General features: G+C 40.1%; 1 protein-coding gene across 9 annotated transcripts in view; it reads left to right on the top strand.

Annotated features, from left to right (window-relative positions):
* The window catches only part of TPR (translocated promoter region, nuclear basket protein), a 66,064-nt gene that overhangs the window by 13,009 nt on the left and 30,128 nt on the right, over positions 1–22,927 (top strand). For 7 of the 9 annotated variants that reach the window (XR_011381812.1, XR_011381814.1, XR_011381813.1 and 4 more), the window contains exons 12-30: positions 31–122; positions 377–574; positions 3,228–3,335; positions 4,153–4,379; positions 4,982–5,145; positions 5,595–5,728; positions 5,806–5,954; positions 6,857–7,019; positions 8,904–9,038; positions 10,493–10,633; positions 11,513–11,678; positions 14,088–14,254; positions 15,486–15,638; positions 16,041–16,157; positions 18,659–18,862; positions 18,965–19,149; positions 19,573–19,720; positions 21,518–21,655; positions 21,740–21,871. Coding sequence is in view for 6 of the 9 variants with exons in the window: in XM_070056231.1 (XP_069912332.1) it covers positions 31–122; positions 377–574; positions 3,228–3,335; positions 4,153–4,379; positions 4,982–5,145; positions 5,595–5,728; positions 5,806–5,954; positions 6,857–7,019; positions 8,904–9,038; positions 10,493–10,633; positions 11,513–11,678; positions 14,088–14,254; positions 15,486–15,638; positions 16,041–16,157; positions 18,659–18,862; positions 18,965–19,149; positions 19,573–19,720; positions 21,518–21,655; positions 21,740–21,871 (2,921 nt within the window). In the remaining 3 variants the exon portion in view is untranslated. The remainder of the gene's footprint in view (positions 1–30; positions 123–376; positions 575–3,227; positions 3,336–4,152; positions 4,380–4,981; positions 5,146–5,594; positions 5,729–5,805; positions 5,955–6,856; positions 7,020–8,903; positions 9,039–10,492; positions 10,634–11,512; positions 11,679–14,087; positions 14,255–15,485; positions 15,639–16,040; positions 16,158–18,658; positions 18,863–18,964; positions 19,150–19,572; positions 19,721–21,517; positions 21,656–21,739; positions 21,872–22,927) is intronic. The other 2 variants (XM_070056234.1, XM_008268743.4) reach the window with 1 other exon arrangement.

The raw sequence follows: 22,927 nt of genomic DNA, 5'->3' as shown, positions 1-22,927 counted from the left end.
TAATAGTTTTATTTGTATGTATTCACACAGGAGCTATACTGTCTGAAGAAGAGCTTGCAGCCATGTCTCCTACTGCAGCAGCCGTAGCTAAGATAGTGAAACCTGGCATGAAATTAACTGAGGTAAAAATCATATTAGAGCTTATTAGAAAAGTACTCAAATCTCTCTGAAACATAATTTCTCCCCCAAAATGACATTTAAAATAATCTGGTGATGGATTGATTATTCTGGGAAGGGCTTTTGTTCATTCCTAATTCTGTATAACATGTAGCAAGCATTTCCCCTCCTGTGTAAATGCTAAAGAATATTAAGAAATTCAGTAAACTACAGACTTCTGTTAGGTTTCAGATTGAAATGACCCCTCTTCTACTTTCAGCTGTATAATGCTTACGTGGAAGCTCAAGATCAGTTGCTTTTGGAGAAACTAGAAAACAAAAGAATTAATAAGTATCTAGATGAAATAGTGAAGGAAGTTGAAGCTAAAGCACCAATTTTGAAACGCCAGCGTGAGGAGTATGAACGTGCACAGAAGGCTGTGGCAAGTTTATCTGTTAAGCTTGAACAAGCTATGAAGGTTGGTTCCATTCCTTGATTTCAGCTATGAGGAAGACACAAATAAAAGATCATTCATTGGGTAGTTCTTAAGGTGTTTGAGTCAGATAAGGCTAAATCGCTCTCAGTGATTATTAATTACTAATTAGTAATTACAGTTTGATACTTCCCATTACATTCAACATTTAATCACAGAATGTTCTGCCTTTGTTCAGCTAAGATTGTGACAGCCTTTTGCATTTCCTTAAGCGCTTGGTATGTTTTCTTCAGGAACCTGTGGTAGAGGATAATAGCCAAATCTTCTCTTCAAATCTCAGTAATAGAACTCTCCTCGCTTTATTTAGTATTCTTGGACAGACAGTTGTGATTATCTGTCTAAAATGATGTTTTCTGACACAGGTAAAGAGTTGGTTTTTTAAACCATTTTACAATTTCGCATATCCAATAGACATTATTTTGTTACTGCTCCTTTATGTATTGAAGGTATCAGGGAAATTTGGGAATATTGTTTTTCTTTGAAAATTGTTTTTTAATAGTGATTAAATAGTGTTTATACCTAAATATTTTGCTTTTAGGGTACAACTATTAATATATTTAGAAAACCTTTCGCCTGCACCGCGGCTCACTAGGCTAATCCTCCACCTGCGGCGCTGGCACACCAGGTTCTAGTCCCAGTTGGAGCGCCAGATTCTGTCCCAGTCGCTCCTCTTCCAGTCCAGCTCTCTGCTATGGCCTGGGAGTGCAGTGGAGGATGGCCCAAGTGCTTGGGCCCTGCACCCGCATGGGAGACCAGGAGAAGCGCCTGGCTCCTAGCTTCGGATCAGCGTGGTGTGCCAGCCGCAGTGCGCTGCCCGCAGCGGCCATTGTGGGGTGAACCAATGGAAAAGGAAGACCTTTCTCTCTACCTCCCTTTCTCACTGTCCACTCTGCCTGTCAAAAAAAAAAAAAAAAAAAAAGAATAGAAAACCTTTCAAAGTTTATCAAACAAATTTTCTTGAAGAAATTTAACTATGAATTGGTATCCACTATTCTTTTTTTTTTTTTTTTTTTTTTTTTTTGGACAGGCAGAGTGGATAGTGAGAGAGACAGACATAGAGAAAGGTCTTCCTTTTGCCGTTGGTTCACCCTCCAATGGCCGCCATGGCTGGTGCGCTGCAGCCGGCGCAACGCGCTGATCCAAAGGCAGGAGCCAGGTGCTTCTCCTGGTCTCCATGGGGTGCAGGGCCCAAGCACTTGGGCCATCCTCCACTGCCTTCCCGGGCCATAGCAGAGGGCTGGCCTGGAAGATGGGCAACCAGGACAGAATCCGGCGCCCCGACCAGGACTAGAACCCGGTGTGCCGGTGCCGCTAGGTGGAGGATTAGCCTATTGAGCCGCGGCGCTGGCCGATATCCACTATTCTAAAATGATAAGTTTCTTTGTCTTTTGGGATAAGAATCTAAATAAATTATGTCCGAAATTCAAAATTAAATCTCTGCTGATAGTGCAATTTAATTGAAATACACAGATACTGTAGCTAATGACTTCCTCCCCTGAATCAGCCTGCAGCCCAGATGGTTTGCTGAGCTGTCCAATCTTCAGAGTCTCACTATATAGAGAGAGAGTGAGTTTGTCCTGGAGTTTGGGTTTTCTGAAGCAGAATAGTGAGTTGGGTGCCTCAAGTTAGGTAACGGCAACCATTCTTTAGTGTACAGTAACAGTAATAAAAATTCTAACTACTAAAGAATTCAGACATAATTCTGCATCTTAGAGCTGAATTTTCTGCCCATTACACTTCATGCTGTCTTCCAGTCTAGATTCTATAATGTTAATTTGTAAAGTTCTAACAGTTTTATAACCAGATTGCTTTGTCATCGGAATCTTGTTTTAACCCCAGCAGAGTTGTATCATTGCCATCTTTCATGAATGGTTACCTACTTGATTTCTGTCACATATCTGTTCTTACTAAAATCAGTTTATGCATACCTGTAGAGTGTTCATTGTGCTCAGAGGTACTTGAAACACCAGCAGCAATACTTTGAATAATATTTAAAACATTATCATTGAAAATACATTAAGAAATAAAATTGGATGAATTTGATACAAAGATGTAAGATTTCAAAGTTTTAATTCTTTGTGTATGTAGCAGGCTCTGTAAAACTGTACACCTGTAGTGTGGTGTAGCACAACTTTGCAAAACACTGCATAGCCTCTGTCACCATTTAGCAGCCTTGTACATTGACTGTTACTTCTTTAGCATTAATTACTGATGCATTTTTAAGTAAGTCTTTTTTGAATCTTAAAATATTTTACTTTTGATGTTTATTTCCATGTTGTCATTGTAATAATAGTTATCTCAATGTAGTCCTTTGATTTTGTCTTATAACAGCTTTTAAGAGAATTTGTATGACATTGTTTGGTAATACACTGGATTCGGTGTGGCTTCTAAGATTGTAGTTGACAGTGAATCTGATGGAGGATTGCAACCTCCCCGTTATCATGTAGTGATAAATTTATAATGATCAGTATTCACAATAATAAATAATATGTTCATATTTGTAAAGAATTTTTACTTTAGATACCACAGTGTTTTTAGTTTATAACTTGATTACTGTAGTTTTGAGTGTGACGTATCTGTTATCTATGTAAGTCCTAGAAGAAAGTACAGAATTGACACTTGACATTACGTTTTATAGGAGATTCAACGATTGCAGGAGGATACTGATAAGGCCAATAAACATTCATCTGTACTTGAAAGAGACAATCAAAGAATGGAAATACAAGTAAAAGATCTTTCACAGCAGGTTAGACATTTTTGTTTCTTTTCCTGTTTTTTTTTTTTTTATTTGGTTGCCCAGTAACATTTCAGTCCCTTTTAAGGTAGCCAAAACAGAACTACAACCACATAAGAAATTCTAATCAATTAGAAATACTACTCTGGTAGAGTTATAGCCTAGTCATTGATTTGGTTTGATTTTGTTTCGTTTTCTAGCAGTTTTTTTGAAGTATTTGATGAATTTTCAAATTTTAGGTATACATTGGGATAAGAGAACAAGCAGTTCAATGATAAATAAAAGTTGTGTTAAGTTCCTTCTCTCTAGCCCCCAAATCTTAGAGGGTAACCAGTATTAAGAGACTTGTATATTCTTTCTCTTCCTCTTTACATCTACAAACACATGTGACATATGTAAACATATGTTGATTTTTTTTTCCAGAAATAACAATCATGTGATGTAAACTACCCTGCCACTTGTTTTATTTTCAGATGAGCACATCAGTAAATAGATCTCATCCTCAGGTTTTACTCAGTTTTTTGTGTATGTGTATATTCAGTACACATACATAAAAATGTCCCACGAGTGGCATTATGTGCACGCTTTTGTTTGCAGCTATATCCTCCTGGTCTCCCTTTGCCATTCATTATAGTACACACATAAATTGCACTGTGTATCTGTGAAGCTTACTTAATCATTGTTTTACAGATGGGGAACTGTGTTTCTTTTGTTGTAATTTGGGTGCGTTTTAATAGATAACTGCCTTCAATATGTACGTAAAAATAACCTAAGTATTTCCAGAATCAAACCCTGATATTATTAGTAACATATTATACTTTGTTTTTAGATTAGAGTGCTTCTGATGGAACTTGAAGAAGCAAGGGGCAACCATGTGATCCGTGATGAGGAAGTGAGTTCTGCTGACATAAGCAGTTCATCAGAAGTGATATCACAGCACCTGGTGTCCTACAGAAACATTGAAGAGCTCCAGCAGCAAAACCAGCGGCTCTTAGTGGCTCTTAGGGAACTTGGGGAAACCAGAGAAAGAGAAGAACAAGAAACTACGTCATCCAAGTGAGCCACTGTCTACTTCAGTTTCCTAACAGACTTCTATTGAAGCTTCTTATGTGCCCCCAGAAGTACCTTCAGCAATAACAGTGATTTGGGAGGGAAGGGGGAGATTGAGCAGCAATACAAAAATGATAATTTTGTTCATAGGACCCTCAATTTATGAGATATAAAAGATAGGGGTAATAGGCAATAAAATGGATGCATAAGTAGATAATTTTTTCTGTGGGAACATTGAGGTAGAGGACACAACCTAAATTTCAAAGAACAGACCAGGTATCTTGGAGAGAATAGGTAGCAATTAAGCAGAATGAAGAGTTTTTCGAAAAATTTGTATGATGCTAGAGTTGGAGAAATACTGTGAAAGCAAGAAAGAGCTCAGTGGAATTGGTACAATTTTTGCAAACACATTTTTGAGATTACAGCGATGAATCTGTGAGTTTTGGGAATTACAGAGTGCTTAAAATATTAGCAGTAGGAGACAAAAGGAGGCGTGAATTGACAGAAATAGTGTGCTGGGGGGTAGACGTTGCTGAGGTAATTCATGGTAGAAATCACGCATCCTCTCAGTGCAGTCTTGCAGCTGAACGATGGCTGCTTTCCCACAGGATCACTGAGCTTCAGCTCAGACTTGAGAGCTCCCTCACGGAGCTGGAGCAGCTCCGCGAGTCGCGACAGCATCAGATGCAGCTGGTCGATTCCATAGTTCGTCAGCGAGACATGTACCGTATTTTATTGTCGCAGACAACAGGAGTTGTCATTCCTTTACAAGGTGGGTTTTCTATGTTGTTTTAAGGGGGCATTTCAGAAACATATTTTAGGGAATGGGTTTTGCAATATAAGCAATAAGTAAGCACACTGATGCTGGAAGCTTCAGATTTCACTGCCTCCCATTATTCATTCGAACATGTCTCCAGTTCTGAGCACCATTATTTTGTATATTACTAAGGAAGAACAAAAGCTGACTTTAGAAAAATGTACATCTTGGAATTAATGAGTTCCAGTGTTTGATTACATTTAAACATTTAATCTGTTATTTCTAATCATAAATCAAAAACAATATATTGCTTAATAGGCTTTGCTTCAAAACTTCTCTAACCTTACGATTTCTTTTAGTAGAGCCTGTTAACTTGGTAATAGTGTGTTTACAAGGGAATATCAGATTACTGCTGACTCAGGAGTGCCTGCAAGCATTTGATGAGTCTTTTTACTTTCCCAAAGCTTCCAGTTTGGAAGATATTTCTCTCATGTCCACTCCGAAACGGTCAAGCACCTCACAGACTGTTTCTACTCCTGCTCCTGGGCCTGTTATTGAATCAACAGAGGCTATAGAAGCCAAGGCTGCTCTCAAACAGGTAAGATCATATCTGTTAGGGATCACAGATTGGATTGAGTTTTTAGAGAAAAGTGTCCTCTAATCTCTAATATTTAGTTGCAGGAAATTTTTGAGAACTACAAAAAAGAAAAAGCAGATAATGAGAAAGTACAAAATGAACAACTTGAGAAACTTCAAGAACAAGTTACAGATTTGCGATCACAAAACACCAAAATTTCTACCCAGCTAGATTTTGCTTCTAAACGGTAAATTTCCTTTTGTTGAAAAATTAGTAAGGCCCAAGTGTTACATATATCTGTATATATCAGCATTCAAATCAGTCAAATCCAAGGATTAACATTCAGTGGTGTGATTTCGAGGGTTGTGTTCCAGGCTGAGTTTCAGTGTTGTTTAATGATTCTCCTACGCAGTGCTGAGGTGCTTTTTAGTGGGTTGAAGTCCATGTGAGAGATGTTCCTGGCTTTCCTTCTTGAGACATAGAGACTTGTTACAGTTGGACTTCATTCTTTGGTGCCCCAGAGGATGAGAGAGAAGTAGCAACATCTTTTATCCATTCTTTGTTCTAGGTGAGAGAGATGCCAAGTGCCAGTAATTATAGGAAAATTTAGTTTCTCAGTCATTTTACTATGGTTTACTGTGGTTGTCTGCTACAAGATTCATTGTTAATTTAGCATTTATTTTTTTATGGAACATGATAAATTTGTTTTTTGTAAGGAAATAGCAGTTACCCCTGTCTAATAGTTGAACACTTGAATTGGAGCATCCAAGAAAACAAGATAAAGGATTAAGGAGGGGAAGAGGTTTAGCAATCTCAAACTATACATGAGTATCTTAAATTATAACCTGCATTATGTGTGTGTTCGAGGAGGCGTGCTGTGATGTGATCTCTCAATATTGTATTGGTACTTCTTTAAATATGATTAAAAAATGAATAAGATTAAAAATTATTGTGAACTACATGTTTCTTTAGAACTTGAATTTAACTGCTAAATTTGGGGGGGAGGGGTGAAGGATTTAGGTTATGATAGAGGCCAGTTTTTCATATTATTAAATAATGTAAAATTAAGCTGTTACAAAATTCTTTAGTAACCTGGACACTATATATAGTATTTCAGTTGTTTATTGAATTCTCTTTCTTTTATGTAAGTTATGAAATGCTACAAGATAATGTTGAAGGATATCGTCGAGAAATAACATCCCTCCATGAGAGAAATCAAAAACTCACTGCAACAACTCAAAAGCAGGAGCAGATCATCAATACGATGACTCAAGACTTGAGAGGAGCAAATGAAAAGCTCGCTGTTGCAGAAGTGAGATCAGTATTCCTCCTGCATTATAAATTGCAGTTTACATTTTAATTATTACTTTGAGATTACTGATTGATATGACTTAGATATTTGAGAGCTTTGTCTTTGATTACATAGTTTGCATATAGCTAGCTAGCTATTCATTAATGGGTGGGTCTTCAATTCTCTTAAGATTGAAGAGTGGTAGCAGTGTTGTGGTGCAACAGGTTAAGCAACACCATAATCCCGTATCAGAGCACACATTGGAGTCTGAGCTGCTCTGCTTCCAGTCCAGCTCTGCTGGGCTTCCTGGGAAGACAGCAGAAGGTGGCCCAAGTACTTGGGCCCCTGTAACCACAGGAGTTTGAGGCTCCTGGCTTTGGCCTGTCATACCCTTGACTGCGTGACCGTTTGTTTGACAGTGATTTAGCAGATGGCAAATCTCTATCTCCCCCTCTCTGACGTTCTACCTTTCAAATAAATAAATAAATTTCATGGGAAAATGGAATTGAAATATAAGCTTAAATTTGAACACAATTTTAAAAAAACAATTGAAGAGGGAAAAAATAATAAGATTTCTTTACAAGGCTTCCATTTCAGAATTAAACTGAAACCATTGGGCTGTAATATCAACTGGTACTTATCCATTTTTGCCCATGTCCAATAAGAGAATATTCACATTAGCTTAAATTAGATTTCTGAATTTTAATTTGAATGTAAATGTCTATCTGAAATTAACAATGCTTTGAATTAAATACTAAATTCAGTGATGATAAACTTTTTATATAGTGTTTTACTTTTTTAAAAAGTTCCCCTCTCATTTTTTTTTACTGCTTTTGAGCTCAGTGTGATTGTTCCACATTTAATGTGTGAGAAATCGACTTAAATTAATAAGTAATCTGCCCATTTTCAATCACTCAAAAGAGATGAATAGGTTGGTTCTTGAACCCAAGTTTTGTTTTGTTTTGTTTTGTTTTGTTTTGTTTTTTTACCAAACAGAGGTAGACAGTGAGAGAGAGAGTTACAGACAGTGAGAGAGAAACAGAGAGAAAGGTCTTCCTTCCATTGGTTCACTCCCCGCAAATGGCCACCACAGCCGGCACTGTGCCGATCACGAAGCCAGGAGCCAGGTGCTTCCTCCTGGTCTCCCATGGGGTGCAGGGCCCAAGCACTTGGGCCATCCTCCACTGCACTCCCAGGCCACAGCAGAGAGCTGGACTGGAAGAGGAGCAACCGGGACAGAATCCAGCACACCGACCGGGACTAGAACCTGGGGTGCCGACGCCATAGGTGGAGGATTAGCCTAGTGAGCCGCGGTGCTAGATTTGAACCCGAGTTTTCTAACTCTACCTGCTCTGTTTTACCATTAGATCTTGTTCCCACTCATCATAAGCCATAAATATCAAGCATGAGTGTTCTGGTTAGTAATTGATGTGATACATCAACTGTAAATTTGAATCCTTTGTTGAATTACACCCTCCATTGGGAAGTTGAAGGAGGGAGGCACTTTAAAAAAATCAGTCACCATTTTTAGTCAGGTACTTAGAAACCAATTTGGACACAAACTTGAATTGTTTAATAGTGTGCATGTGTGGCTGTAGGTGTGGCTGTAGCATAGGTTTGCAATTTTGGTTTTTTACTGTCATTGTAGTGGGGTTTTTGTTTTGTTTTGTTTTTTGCTGTTCTTGTTAACGTGGAACATGAGTAATTGTGGTGGTTGAAATAATTTTCCTTCATATTTCAGCACACAAAACTAACAGCTATATTTACTTACAACAAAGAAATAGTCTCCAAGTAGCATTAAGGAAAAATGTAGTAATAATGGTATCATTTTAATTTGTAACTATATTACTAAACTTGGCACCATGTCATCCAGCATTCTTTTCTTTCACTTGTATATGCCTCAAGGTAAGAGCAGAAAATTTGAAGAAGGAAAAGGAAATGCTTAAATTATCAGAAGTTCGTCTTTCCCAGCAAAGAGAGTCTCTGTTAGCTGAACAAAGAGGGCAAAACCTGCTGCTAACTAATCTGCAGACAATTCAGGTAACCAAATAAAAATCGTGTGGGGGAAAAAATTGATAAAAGTTGAATTTGGGTAGTTTGTTCCTTTTGTTTTCTCAGTTTTTTTACTTTGAAAAGTGTTTTTGTCACTTTTATCATCCATTATGATCAGTGAGTTTGGGAGCTTTTTAAGACATTTTAATGGTTTTTTTAAAAAACCTGTTAAGTGGGGCCGGCAAGTGGGGCCGGCACTGTGGTGTAGCAGATAAAGCTGCCACCTGCATTACCGACATCCCATATGGGCGTTCACTCGAGTCTTGGCTGCTCCACTTCCATCCAGCTCTCTGCTATGGCCTGGGAAAGCAGCAGAAGATGCCCAAGTCCTTGGACCCTGCACCCACATGGGAGACCCAGAAGCAGCTCCTGGCTCCTCTCCCTCTCCCCCTCCCTGCCTCCTTCTCCTTCTCCTTCTCTCTCTGTGTAACTCTGACTTTCAAATAAATCTTTTTACAAAAAAAAAAAAAACCTGTAAGTGAATGGATTGAGAGACCAGCCCTGTGGTCTAGAGGGTAGAGCTACTACCTGTGACGTTGGTATCCCATGTTAGCACTGGTCCACTTTCCACCCAGCTCCCTGTTAATGGCCTGAGAAAAGCAATGTAAGATAGTCCAAATGCTAGGGTTCCTGTCACAAATGTGGGAGACCTAGAAAAAGTTCCTGGCTCCAGGCTTTGGCCTGGTCCTGGCCCTGACCATTGCAGCCTTCTGGAGAATGAACCAGTGGAATGAAGATGTCTCTATGTTTGACTTTAAAATAAATAACTGTTAAAAAAAGAGAGAGAGAGAGAATGGATTGAAATCATGGAATTGGCAAGTTTGATATTCAGATCTATAATTACAAGATCCTATGCAGCTTAACTTTTTCCAGATTAATATTTTGGGTTTTGTTTTTCATTAAAACTTGAAAATCTGAATGAGTATTAAAACTTGTTTTTTTTCCCTGTTATATAAATATTTTCTTGATTAATACTTTATACTGTTCATGTAGAAAAATGGATTATGGGCCAGTGCCATGGCTTACTTGGTTAATCCTCCGCCTGTGGCACCAGCATCCCATAGGGGCGCCGGGTTCTAGTCCCGGTTCCTCCTCTTCCAGTCCAGCTCTCTGCTATGGCCTGGGAGGACAGTGGAGGATGGCCCAAGGTTTGGGCCCTGCACTTACATGGGAGACCAGAAAGAAGCAGCTGGCTGCTCCTGACTTCGGATCAGCACAGCGCTGGCCGTAGTAGCCATTTGGGGGTTGAACCAACAGAAGGAAGACCTTTCTCTCTGTCTCTCTCTCTCACTGTCTAACACTATCTGTCAAATAAATTAAAAAAAAAAAAAAGGAAAGAAAAATGGATTATTATCCCCTAAATCCCTACAGCTTATAATTATCTTTGTATTGCTTCTTTTACTTTGTTGGTAAACTTAACTAAACTCTCTCTTTTACCGTAGGGAATACTAGAGCGATCTGAAACAGAAACCAAACAAAGACTTAGTAACCAGATTGAAAAACTCGAACATGAGATCTCTCATCTAAAGAAGAAGTTAGAAAATGAGGTGGAACAAAGGCATACACTCACTAGGAATCTAGATGTGAGTCCATAACCATCGTGAGTTTCTGTAGCTTCTTCATGTTTCATAATAAACCTGGAGTGTGGACATATATGCAAGTTGAAGCATGGTTTTGAAAAAAATTACTTAAAAACTCTGTTACCCTTTATTCTTTGTTTGCAGCTAAATTTTGTTTGGGTGCCATATATTGTGAGTTTTGCCCCGTTAGGTGCTGGGTAATTTTGTATTCCTTTGAATCTGCTTAAGCTGTGTTCTAGGATTTTAATAAAGTTAATTAGACATAGTTTGAGTCCTACTTTTGGTGATGTATTAGGCAGGCCCAGAGCAGTGCTTAGCCTAGGACGTGTTTCCCACTGCTGAGGCAAGACCTTCATGAGGACTGGGCCCAGTGTCCAGTGGATTGTGATTTCTTCCAGGCGGGCTGCTGAAACAGAAGTTATTCTGAGTGCCAGCACCCTTCACTCTAGTCACTCTGGGTGATTCTTTCCCCTGCCTGGAGTCATTTTCTCACGTGTGTGCACAGATCACTCCTAATGTTCAAGGGGCACAGTGCAGAGTGTTCTGTCTTTGCCAAGTCTTCTATGAACTCGAGCTGCTGTAGTCCCTGTGTTACTGATGCAAGGAGTTGGCAGGCCTGTGCCTCATTTCCCTTTCCTTGTGTCATAACGTGGGAATTTGTAAGTCCGTACATCTGGAGCAATCCCAGAGATCACCTCTTTTGTTTCCCTTCTCTGGAATTGGAGTTGTTTAATGTCTGTTCTGCTTTCTTGGTTGCTTTGGGAGAGGAGCAGAAGTCCATTCACTTGACTCTGAGCGAGTTCTGGGGGTCTGTAAAAAAACCTCTGGTTTCTTACGAACCTGAAAAAGGTTTTATAGGGATAATGTATTTTTTTCTTACAGGTTCAACTTTTAGATACAAAGAGACAGTTGGATACTGAGATAAATCTTCACCTGAACACAAAAGAGCTATTAAAAAATGCTCAGAAGGAAATTGCTACATTGAAACAGCACCTCAGTAACGTGGAAGTCCAGCTTGCTTCTCAGTCCTCACAGAGAACTGGTAAAGGTAGAAATGAGTGGAGCTTGAAATACTAAGTAAACGAAACATTGCTTCAATTCTGTAATGTATGCTGTAAATAAATAACCTTATTCGTTGTGGATGCCAGTAACAGAGTTTTTACTGTTTATATATCAAAGATTAATTTTGTTTTAAATGAACAGATTTGTAGTCTTCTAACATCCAAAATAGTTCTCATGATACCAAAGAAGGGATGTTCTGAGTTTTTCATTTCTTGAACCATTTATGAGGCTTTCAAAATTGTTCACTTTACATAAAGCTAAGGGGTTTGGGGTTTTCACCCTTTCCTTTTAGAGAGAAAATTTTTTAAATCTATAATGATAGTGTTCACTTAAGGAAATAATTGTTTGGTGTTTTTTGTTTGTTTGTTTGTTTGACAGGCAGAGTGGATAGTGAGAGAGACAAAGGTCTTACTTTGCCATTGGTTTACCCTCCAATGGCCACTGCGGCCTGCGCACTGCGCTGATCCGATGGCAGGAGCCAGGTACTTATCCTGGTCTCCCATGGGGTGTAGGGCCCAAGCACTTGGGCCGTCCTCCACTGCATTCCCATGCCATGGCAGAGAGCTGGCCTGGAAGGGGGGCAACCGGGACAGAATCTGGCGCCCCGACCGGGACTAAACCCGGTGTGCCGGTGCCGCAAGGTAGAGGATTAGCCTAGTGAGCCGCAGCGCGGGCCAATAATTTAGTTTTATGTAAAGCAGTATTCGTAATCTGTACTTGTTGATAACCTTAGGTAAAATATTTGTTGCATCAGATTTTCTCTCCTTTTTATTATACTATTTCAAATTCAGAATGTATCCAGATAATCTTTCATACAAGGTTTTATTTCTTAATGGAATGGAAAAAAAGTTTGGATTTAAGTGTGTGTATAGCTGTAGATTTCTAATACATGTAATAGATATGTAATTACTCAATAGTCCTTTCTTATTAACTTATGATATAAAAACTTTTCAACCTCAACTTTCTTCCTTTTCTATACATTTTTAATAACAAAATTTAGGTTGAATTTTTTAGACTTTGTATTTTAGAGTGATGTTTAAACAGTAAATCAAGAATCTAGTTAGTTCTTCAAATAACAACCTCAATTTAGGAGAAATGCTTGATATTCTCTAAATATACTTTTCAAATAGTTGAAATTTTTTGTAATAGTAACATAATAGCAAAGTACCTAATAGTTTTTGTTTTGGTATTCAGTATGGATTGAAATGTACTTTTTTAAAGATTTTATTCATTTATTTGAGAGGTAGAGTTAAAGACAGTGAGGGGTAGAGGAGATAGAGAGGTCTTCCATCTGCTGGGTTCACTCCCCAAATGGCCACAATGGCCAGAGCTGCGCTGATCCAAACAAAGCCGGGAGCCAGGAGCTTCTGCGGGGTCTCCCACACAGGTGCAGGGGCCCAAGCACTTGAGCCATCCTCCACTGCTTTCCCAGGCCACAACAGAGAGCTGGGTTGAAAGAAGACAGCTGTGGCCAGTGCCACAGCTCACTAGGATTAGTCCTTCGCCTGCAGCACTGGCACCACGGGTTCTAGTCCCGGTCAGGGCACTGGATTCTGTCCTGGTTGCTCCTCTTCCATTCCAGCTCTCTGCTGTGGCCCAGGAAGGCAGTGGAGGATGGCCCAAGTCTTTGGGCCCCTGCACCCGCATGGGAGACAAGGAGGAAGCACCTGGCTCCTAGCTTCATGATCGGCGTAGCGCACCAGCAGTAGTGGCCATTTGGAGGGTGAACCAATGGAAGGAAGACCTTTCTCTCTCTCTCTCTCTCTCTCACTGTCTAACTTTGCTTGTTAAAAAAACAAAAGCAGGGCCGGCGCCGTGGCTCAATAGGCTAATCCTCCACCTTGCGGCGCCGGCACACCGGGTTCTAGTCCCGGTCGGGGCGCCGGATTCTGTCCCGGTTGCCCCTCTTCCAGGCCAGCTCTCTGCTATGGCCAGGGAGTGCAGTGGAGGATGGCCCAGGTGCTTGGGCCCTGCACCCCATGGGAGACCAGGAAAAGCACCTGGCTCCTGGCTCCTGCCATCGGATCAGCGCGGTGCGCCGGCTGCAGCAGCGGCCATTGGAGGGTGAACCAACGGCAAAGGAAGACCTTTCTCTCTCTGTCTCTCTCTCTCACTGTCCACTCTGCCTATCAAAAAAATAAATAAATAAATAAATAAATAAATAAATAAATAAAAAATATATTTAAAAAAAAAAAAAACAAAAGCAGCAGTGACTCGAACCAGCGCCCATATGGGATGCCAGTGCCACACGCGGAGGATTAACCTACTGTGCCATAGCGCCCACCCAGAAATGTACTTTATAGATAATTCAGTACTTCTGTATTTGAGCTTTAATTCTAATTGCACAAGTGTTTGGAGAACAGTTACCTGTAATACTATTTATTGTATCTTCTAGGTCAGTCTAGTGACAAAGAAGATGTAGACGATCTTCTAAGTCAGCTTAGGCAGGCAGAAGAGCAATTGAATGACTTGAAGGAGAGACTCAAAACAAGTGCAAGTAATGTGGAACAGTATCGAGCAATGGTTACAAGTTTAGAAGAATCCCTGAACAAGGAAAAGCAGGTATGAACTATTCCAAGTTAAATGTGAATATGTATACTAACTTTTATGTGTATGAAGTACTGTGGTATGAACTGTACTGATATCATTACACTGACAGTAATTTGAATCTAATATGCCAGGTAAAACAAAAGCACACAAAGTCTATACAGAAGGGGAAGTTGTAATTGAAAGATAAAGATAAATGCTAAAAATTAGAAGCTTTTAGAAAAGGTTATTTGTCTCCTGGATGTACATGGCTTTTTAGGAGAGACAGGATTTGTGCAGTGACTTGAATGAAAGTCAGATAGTAGAAAGAGGTAGTTGACCCCCAGCCAATGTAGAATGGCTTCAGATATTGATAGTGTGGCTGTTGTACTGAATTTGCAATCAGTCCCTGAGGAGTGCAATTACAAAAGTAATCCTGAACCAAATGTGAAAGGTTTTCAATATCATGTTAAAGTACACTCCATATCCTTATTTAGAACCAATCTGGTTTTTAACATATGACCAGAATTTGTTACTCATTTGAAAAAGATTAATGTAGATTGGACAACACAAGTTTATTTTTGGAAGCTGTAGCAGTAGGGGCCGCAGTTTTAAAAGATCCTTTTGTGGTTAGTATCAGTGGAAATCAAAATATATATGGAAAATAACTTCAGTTAGGTAGATGTAAGAGTTGAAGGTGAGGTGACAGATTGGAATTCTGAAGCCAGAGTTGTGGTGCCGCGAGTTAAGCCACTGTTTGGGACATTGACATCCCATATCATAAAGCCGGTTCAAGACCTGGCTACTCTGCTTCCAGTCCAGCTCCCTGTGTTTGATCCTGGAAAGCAGCAAGTAACAGGTCGAGTACTTAGGACCCAACCACCCACATGAGAGACTTGGATGGAGTTCCAGGCTTCTGGCTTCCACGTGGCTCAGCCCCAGCCATTGTAGCCATTTGAGGAGTGAACCAACAGTTGGAAGATTGATTCTCTCTCTCTGTCACTCTGCCTTTCAGTAAATAGTCTTTTTTTAAAAAATTCAAATTCCACTTCAAAGGAGAAAAATGGCCAGTAGGCATGTTGAGAGCAAACAACCCTGTAGTTTTGTGTGTGGTGTCCTTACTTGTTTTGCATCTTTTAATCAGCATTAATGGATGCTTTTTCTGATATAATGCAAATATTAATTTTAATGCCTCTTTTGAGAAACTAATCATCTACTTTGAAGTGTATATAATTTTTGTGTCTTACTGTTTTCTAATACGGTGAAGGTGACAGAAGAAGTACGTAAGAACATTGAAGTTCGTTTAAAAGAATCAGCTGAGTTTCAGACACAGTTGGAAAAGAAGTTGATGGAAGTAGAAAAGGAAAAACAAGAACTTCAGGATGACAAGAGAAAAGCTATAGAAAGCATGGAACAACAGGTAAGTTACTAGCATTGTTCATCTTTTTTTTTTTTTTCCTTTGTATAAAGACTTGGATTCTTTTAATGAGCTCTTTAGTTCACATTCAGTTCATCGTGACAAATTGATGAACACAGAGGAAACAAAACAGTTTTCGTTTTCTTTTACCCTGTGCTGTATATGTGGCTGTTGCCTCTGGTGTCCTTGTTTCTTTGATGAAGTCTCTGCCTAAGGTGTGACTTTTGCTAACAGCAGAGAGTACATCCAGATTTGCAAAGCTTGCATAGTAGATTATACCGAGTTATAACAGTTTTTAAGTTTAGCAGCAGTCCTTTGGGTTAGTTAGGCTGTTAAAATTTTGTCTTCAGTATTTTCCAAATAAGTTAACAGTTAACTGATGTTAATCTTATTCTCACTGTCTAGTTATCTGAGTTGAAGAAAACACTTTCTAGTGTGCAGAATGAAGTGCAGGAAGCTCTTCAGAGAGCCAGCACAGCTTTAAGTAATGAACAGCAGGCCAGACGTGACTGCCAGGAGCAGGTAAGTGCTGCTGTCCCTGCTGCTTTGAGACAGGAGCCTCAGTCCCGAGGCTGCTTCTTGGAGTAGGTGCACGGGAAGAATATTTCCAAGGTTACAGAACTTGGATTAAGATACATTGCAAAGCGTAGGTAAAGGCTAAAAGTAAATTCTGCAATGTCTCTAACAAAGGAATCTGGGAAATGGAAAAAAGGATAGAAACAGGATTAGCAGATCAACTGTGCACTTGTTCTCATTCATAAGCATTTTCTTGCTGTTGCTGTTCTTTTCTGGTGTGATTGTGAACCTGTGTTGTAGACAGCATAGTCACAGAAACCTTCCCTCAACTCAGCAAGCTTTTTTTTTTTTTTTTTTTTTTTGTGGGACGTACAGCAACTTCATTGCTGTTCAGTACCTGAAAACACAGTTCGGGGATGGGTGACAGTGGGCAGGGGACGGGGTGTGGGCAGCAACAGAAACGGCCACAACGGCGAGGGTTTCTTTGACACTGGCCACAGGACGTTTATTGGCGCCACTCTTGAACACGGGGGGTTCTCGCAGGTCAGTCCCCGAACGGTCCCGTGTGGGTTACAGGGCGAGAGTCACATATGTACCCGGAAGGCAGCCGGCCAGGACGATCATGCTCGGTCCGCGTCGCCTGTCTTGTGCCACTGACTCACCAGCATTGAGAGTAGAATACACAAGAAAGTCTTAAGTTAGATAAAAATGAATTATCCTTGGCCATAATGTATAGGTAGAAATATATCTAGAGACCAGTGTTGTAGTGTAGTGAGTAAAGCCACCACCTGCGATGCCAGCCTCCCATATGGGTGCTGGCTTATGGCCCAGCTGCTCCACTTCTGATGCAGCTCCCTGATAATGGCCTGGGGAAAGCAGCTGAAGGTGCCCCCAGTGCTTGGGCCCCTGCACCCACGTGGGAGACCTGGAAGAAGCTCCTGGCTTTAGCCTAGTTCAGCCCTAACTGTTGCAGCCACTTAGGGAGTGACCTAATGGGTGGAAAATATCTCTCTTTTTCTCTTTCTGTCTCTGTCTCTGATTCTCTAACTCTGCCTTTCAAATAAATAAATTTTTAAAGTTATTTATTTAGGCCGGCGCCGCGGCTCACTAGGCTAATCCTCCGCCTAGCGGCGCCGGCACACCGGGTTCTAGTCCCGGTCGGGGCGCCGGATTCTGTCCCGGTTGCCCCTCTTCCAGGCCAGCCCTCTGCTGTGGCCCGGGAGTGCAGTGGAGGATGGCCCAGGTGCTTGGGCCCTGCACCCCATGGGAGACCAGGAAAAGCACCTGGCTCCTGGCTCCTGCCATCGGATCAGCGCGGTGCGCCGGCCACATCGCGCTGGCCGCGGCGGCCATTGGAGGGTGAACCAACGGCAAAGGAAGACCTTTCTCTCTGTCTCTCTCTCTCACTGTCCACTCTGCCTGTCAAAAATAAAAAAAATAAAATAAATAAAATAAAAAATAAAATAAAGTTATTTATTTATTTATCTGAAAGGCAGAGTTACAGAGAGCAGAGAAAGAGATCTTCCATTTGCTGGTTCACTCCCCTAGATGACCACAACGACTGGTGCTATGCTGATCCAAAGCCAAGAGGAGCCAGGAGCTTCTTCTGGGTCTCCCACACGGGTACAGGGCCCAAGGACTTGGGCTATCTTCCACTGCTTTCCCAGGCCACAGCGGAGAGCTGAATCGAAAGTGGAGCAGCTGAGACTCGAACCAGTGCCCATATGGGATGCCAACACTGCAAGTGGAGGCTTTACCCACTGTGCCACAGTGCCAGCCCCAATACATAAATCTTTAAAAAAAAAAATCTATCTGGGGCCAGCACCATGGCACAGTAAGTTAATTCTCCGCGTATGGTGTCGGCATCCCATATGTGCGCCGGTGCTGTTCCCAGCTGCCCTTCTTCCAGGAGGCTTTGGATGGGCGCAGCCTCAGCTGTTGCAGCCACCTGGGGAGTAAACCAACAGAAGGAAGACCTTTCTCTCTGTCTCTCCCTCTCAATATCTGTAACTCTACTTCTCAAATAAATAAAATCTTTATAAAATATATCTAATCTGAATTTCAGAATGCTGCTACACCCTGTTGTTTCTTGTGCAGTTTTAGATTAAGGGACATTATGGATTTTCAGCTTAGAGATGGTCAGCCCATAAAATCTGTGCATATAGTCCAAGACCCAAGAAATCCGAACTGTGAAATACTTCCCAGGCATTTCAGATAAGGGATGTTCAATCTGTATCTAATTCGCCATCAAGTCTCGTTTCCTTTGTTCTCTTTAAGTATGTATATATGGCTATATTCTACATAGCTGAGTCACATTTGGTTTTTTATTCCAAATTGCTATATAGTATTGTTTTAACAGTTTTTAAATATTTTCTTAAGTGGATACAGTATAGCATTTAGATAGTCTTCACTTGTTTTAAAAAGCACAGTATGTGTATTTTCTGAAAGCACTGCCCAGCTTTGAGGATTGTCAGTCTCGTGTGTCCCTGGGCAATGACGTCTTGCAGGCCAAGATGGCTGTGGAGGCCCAGAACAAGTACGAGAGAGAGCTCATGCTGCATGCCGCGGATGTGGAGGCTCTGCAGGCTGCCAAGGAGCAAGTTTCAAAAATGGCCTCAGCCCGTCAGCATCTGGAAGAAACAACCCAGAAAGCGGAATCACAGTTGCTGGAGTGTAAAGCATCTTGGGAGGAGAGAGAGAGAATGTTAAAGGTATTTTAACGGAGCATAATAGAATGGTGTGGAGAATTGGGAGAGCTGGGGTCTTTATCATGCATTGGAAACCTGCTGTTGTGATACCCTCCTGGATTACAGGATGAAGTTTCTAAGTGCATGTCTCGCTGTGAGGATCTGGAGAAACAAAATAGATTACTTCATGATCAGATTGAAAATTTAAGTGACAAGGTTGTTGCCTCGATGAAGGAGGGTGCACAGGGTCCATTGAATGTCTCTCTCAGTGAAGAAGGAAAATCACAAGAGCAGATTCTAGAAATGCTCAGGTAAGTCAGGTGTCAATACTAATGTCTCTAGTGCAGTTATGAAATGAAAATATAAATGTATAAATTGGGAATTTTATCTGTAGGTTACATATGGATATTACAGTTTTCTCTCTTAGTGACCAACAAATGCACTACTATCCAATTAGTGGTCACTGTTAGCATATTAAATGCCTTGACAGTCAAATCTGATAGTAAGAACTTACGTGAATTCTTCCTGAAGCACTAAATGCCTCCAGGCCACTTTAAGTATATCAATTTCTAAAGATACTGTCTAATAAAAAACAAAAATGTTGTCTCCCATTGTTTATAATTAGTCAAAACAGTCATTCATTTGATTTTTGTATTTTAAAAATTACCCATGTTTTGAAGTGTTGTGTTGGCCTTATTTCTTAATTCAAATAAAATCTTAACATATTCTTGTAGATTTATACGAAGAGAAAAAGAAATTGCTGAAACTAGATTTGAAGTGGCTCAGGTGGAAAGTCTACGTTATCGACAAAGGGTTGAACTGTTAGAAAGAGAGCTGCAGGAACTGCAAGACAGTCTAAATGCTGAGAGGGAGAAAGTCCAGGTATGTGTACTAAGCTTTCAGAATGTGATTGTTGAAAGAAAAGAGCTCATTTATATAAAATTTAATTTGTACAACATTCTTTTTTTGACAGGCAGAGTGGACAGTGAGAGAGAGACAGAGGGAAAGGTCTTCCTTTTGCCGTTGGTTCACCCTCCAATGGCCGCCACGGCTGGCGCGCTGCGACCGGTGCACTGCACTGATCCGATGGCAGGAGCCAGGTACTTCTCCTGGTCTCCCATGGGGTGCAGGGCCCAAGCACTTGGGCCATCCTCCACTGCACTCCCTGGCCACAGCAGAGAGCTGGCCTGGAAGAGGGGCAACCGGGACAGAATCCGGCGCCCCGACCGGGACTAGAACCCGGTATGCCGGCGCCGCAAGGTGGAGGATTAGCCTAGTGAGCCGTGGCGCCGGCCCAATTTGTACAACATTCTTACTGAACCAAAATGCTTGGTTTCAGATTTAGCTTCATACCATTACCTATATGCGCTTGGGTATATTGTTTAACTTGCTTGCCCTTGGTTTCATCTATAAAATTTGAATAATAGTAGTAAAGATTTAGTTAGTGCACATGGAACGTTTGGAACCATTGCTAATGGGTAGTATGTGCTTAATAAATTCCAGCCATCTTAATTATTTATAGTTGCCAGACACATCTGGAAGTCATTCTAGAATGGAATGATGTATTGCAACGGTTACAGAATTTCACACAAAGGGACAGTATATTGTCAGAAAACAAAAGGTACTGCAGTGGGACTATAAGGTGAAACCAAATAGGGCCTCCAGTTCATGGCACTAACTTGGAACAAAAAGAGTGGAATCAGAATTTCTGAGAAAGATTATATGTTATCTGAGTCTGTCTTGTTTCCTTTGCTGTTCCTTTGGGAAAAGCAAGTACTAGAAAATGTCCAGCCCACAAGCAAGTTCAGAGGAGAAAACCAACTTTTAGATACAGGAGAAAGAAGGTCAGCTAATCCATGTCACATCAGAAATAATATGACATCTGACCAAGAATGAACTATGTAGCATGGCACCATGAAAACTATTGTACTTTTAAAACTGGTGTGGGGAACAGTGGCATCACGTGCAAAAGATGGATAATTTTACCCACAATAAAAGAGTTCAGAGTTCAATAGATACTCAGTAAAATTCCTTGAAACCAACTGATCAAACAACAGAAACAAATAATGAGGGATATCTGAACCACAGGGTAAAAAGTGAGCATCAAGATGATAGCAGTTTATCACAGCGGTTAAGTTGCTGGTTTAGATGCCTACATCCCGTATCAGATTGCCTGGTTCAGGTCCAAACTCCTCTGCTTCCTGTCCTGCTTTCTGTTTATGTGCACCCTTGAAGGGGGCAGGTGATATCTCAAATATCTGAGTCCCTGTTACCCACATGAGAGACTCATGGAATTCTGGACTCTTGGCTTTGGCCTGGAACATCTCTCCACCTTTCAAATGCTTTTTTTTGTTTTTTGTTTTTTTAAAGTAGCATCACTTTAGAAACATTAATAAAAGCATCGTAGCAAGATAAAAAATAAACAGTGTTTTGATATAGTGTTAGTACTGCTTATTTTTGGGATGATTTGTAGTGTCTTTCTTTGTAATTTCTTGTATTTTTTTAAACTTTCAGTAACATCACAGAAAAAACAAACTATAAATTTTTAAAAGTGCTAATTTTGAAAGTTGACTTAACTAAAAGTTGAAAATGAAACCCTTTATACTGTCAGGAGAGGTAGAACTAGTAAAAAGCAGCTTTTTTTCAGCTATTAGATGTGTATGTGTTTACAACCTTCAGGTGACTGCAAAAACGATGGCTCAGCATGAAGAACTGATGAAGAAAACTGAAACGATGAATGTAGTTATGGAGACCAATAAGATGCTACGAGAAGAAAAGGAGAGGCTAGAACAGGATCTGCAGCAAATGCAAGCAAAGGTTTGTAGTCAGAGTGCAAGCATTTACTGATTTTAGGGTTGTTATAAATTAATGTTTACAAGAAAATACTGGCTCTGTTTTCAGGTGAGGAAACTTGAGCTAGATATTTTACCCTTACAAGAAGCAAATGCCGAGCTCAGTGAGAAGAGTGGTATGTTGCAGGCAGAGAAGAAGTTGTTGGAAGAGGACGTCAAACGTTGGAAAGCACGTAACCAGGTAAATGAAGGTAGCACCCATCCCAAAACATGGAAACACTGATTTTAAATAATGGAGTAAGTTACAGGAGATAAATAGTTGTGGAACTAGTGTTTATCAATGAATATGTCATGCATATATCTGTGATAGATAGTAAACTCAATTTTGAAAAAAAAAATTTTGGTTACATTCTCTATTTTTTTTAAAAAATAGGTATTTATTTCCCTCAAATTCCAAAGTTTTAGCTAGTACGCTATTTCCACAGTGTTTTTTATGAAACATTATATAAGAACTTGAAGCTTACTGAAGCACTGTAGGAAGACCTGTCCTTTGGAGAAATGAAACCATCTAGCATGGTATAGCTGGAAACTGTGGTTCCTGTAATTTGACAGAAGGCTGGAAATCTGCCTGACCCATACCAGTTTGGTGACTTGTGAGAGTTCTTCACATTTCTGAGCTTCAGTTTTCCTTATTTATAAAATGATAGAATATCTCTCTTCATGTGACAAAAGTAGACAAATGTAGAGCAGTTTACCTAGTACCTGGCACCTAGAAAATGCTCTAGAATGGTGACCATTATTGCTACCTGCATAGAATTGTAGAGTTACAGAGTCTAAGTTATTTCTGTTTTTATTACACAAACTATAAAAATCAAGAAGTGAGGATAATCTGTCCTTATCCTGATACATTTGTGTTACATTGTTCTGCCTTTCCTGGTTAGTGGAATCAGGAATCATGTGTTAAATTGTAATGCATTATACATTTTTCATTATAAAGTTATTTGTATGAAATTAGATATTTAAAATTAAAAGCTTTTAGATTCTTTGGATCCTTTTATTTGGCTTCATTGAACTAACCTAAAACGTTTGTTCATAACTCTGAAAAAATAATCAACAGTTAATGACATTTGATTTTTTATCCCTCTTCCTTTTTTCCTAGACTTCTTAGCTTAAAAAAAAAAATGTTTTATCTTAACATCTCAGAATTTGGTACTTGCTCATTTTATATGCAGAGCACCTGATGTAAATAAGCATAATTATTCTGTTAAAGCACATTTATTTCATAAAATCTAAAAAG

Source organism: Oryctolagus cuniculus, chromosome 13, assembly GCF_964237555.1.
Source record: "Oryctolagus cuniculus chromosome 13, mOryCun1.1, whole genome shotgun sequence".
NCBI lineage: Eukaryota > Metazoa > Chordata > Mammalia > Lagomorpha > Leporidae > Oryctolagus > Oryctolagus cuniculus.
Note: the sequence above shows the minus strand (reverse complement) of the source record. Positions and strands in the feature narration are given on the sequence as shown.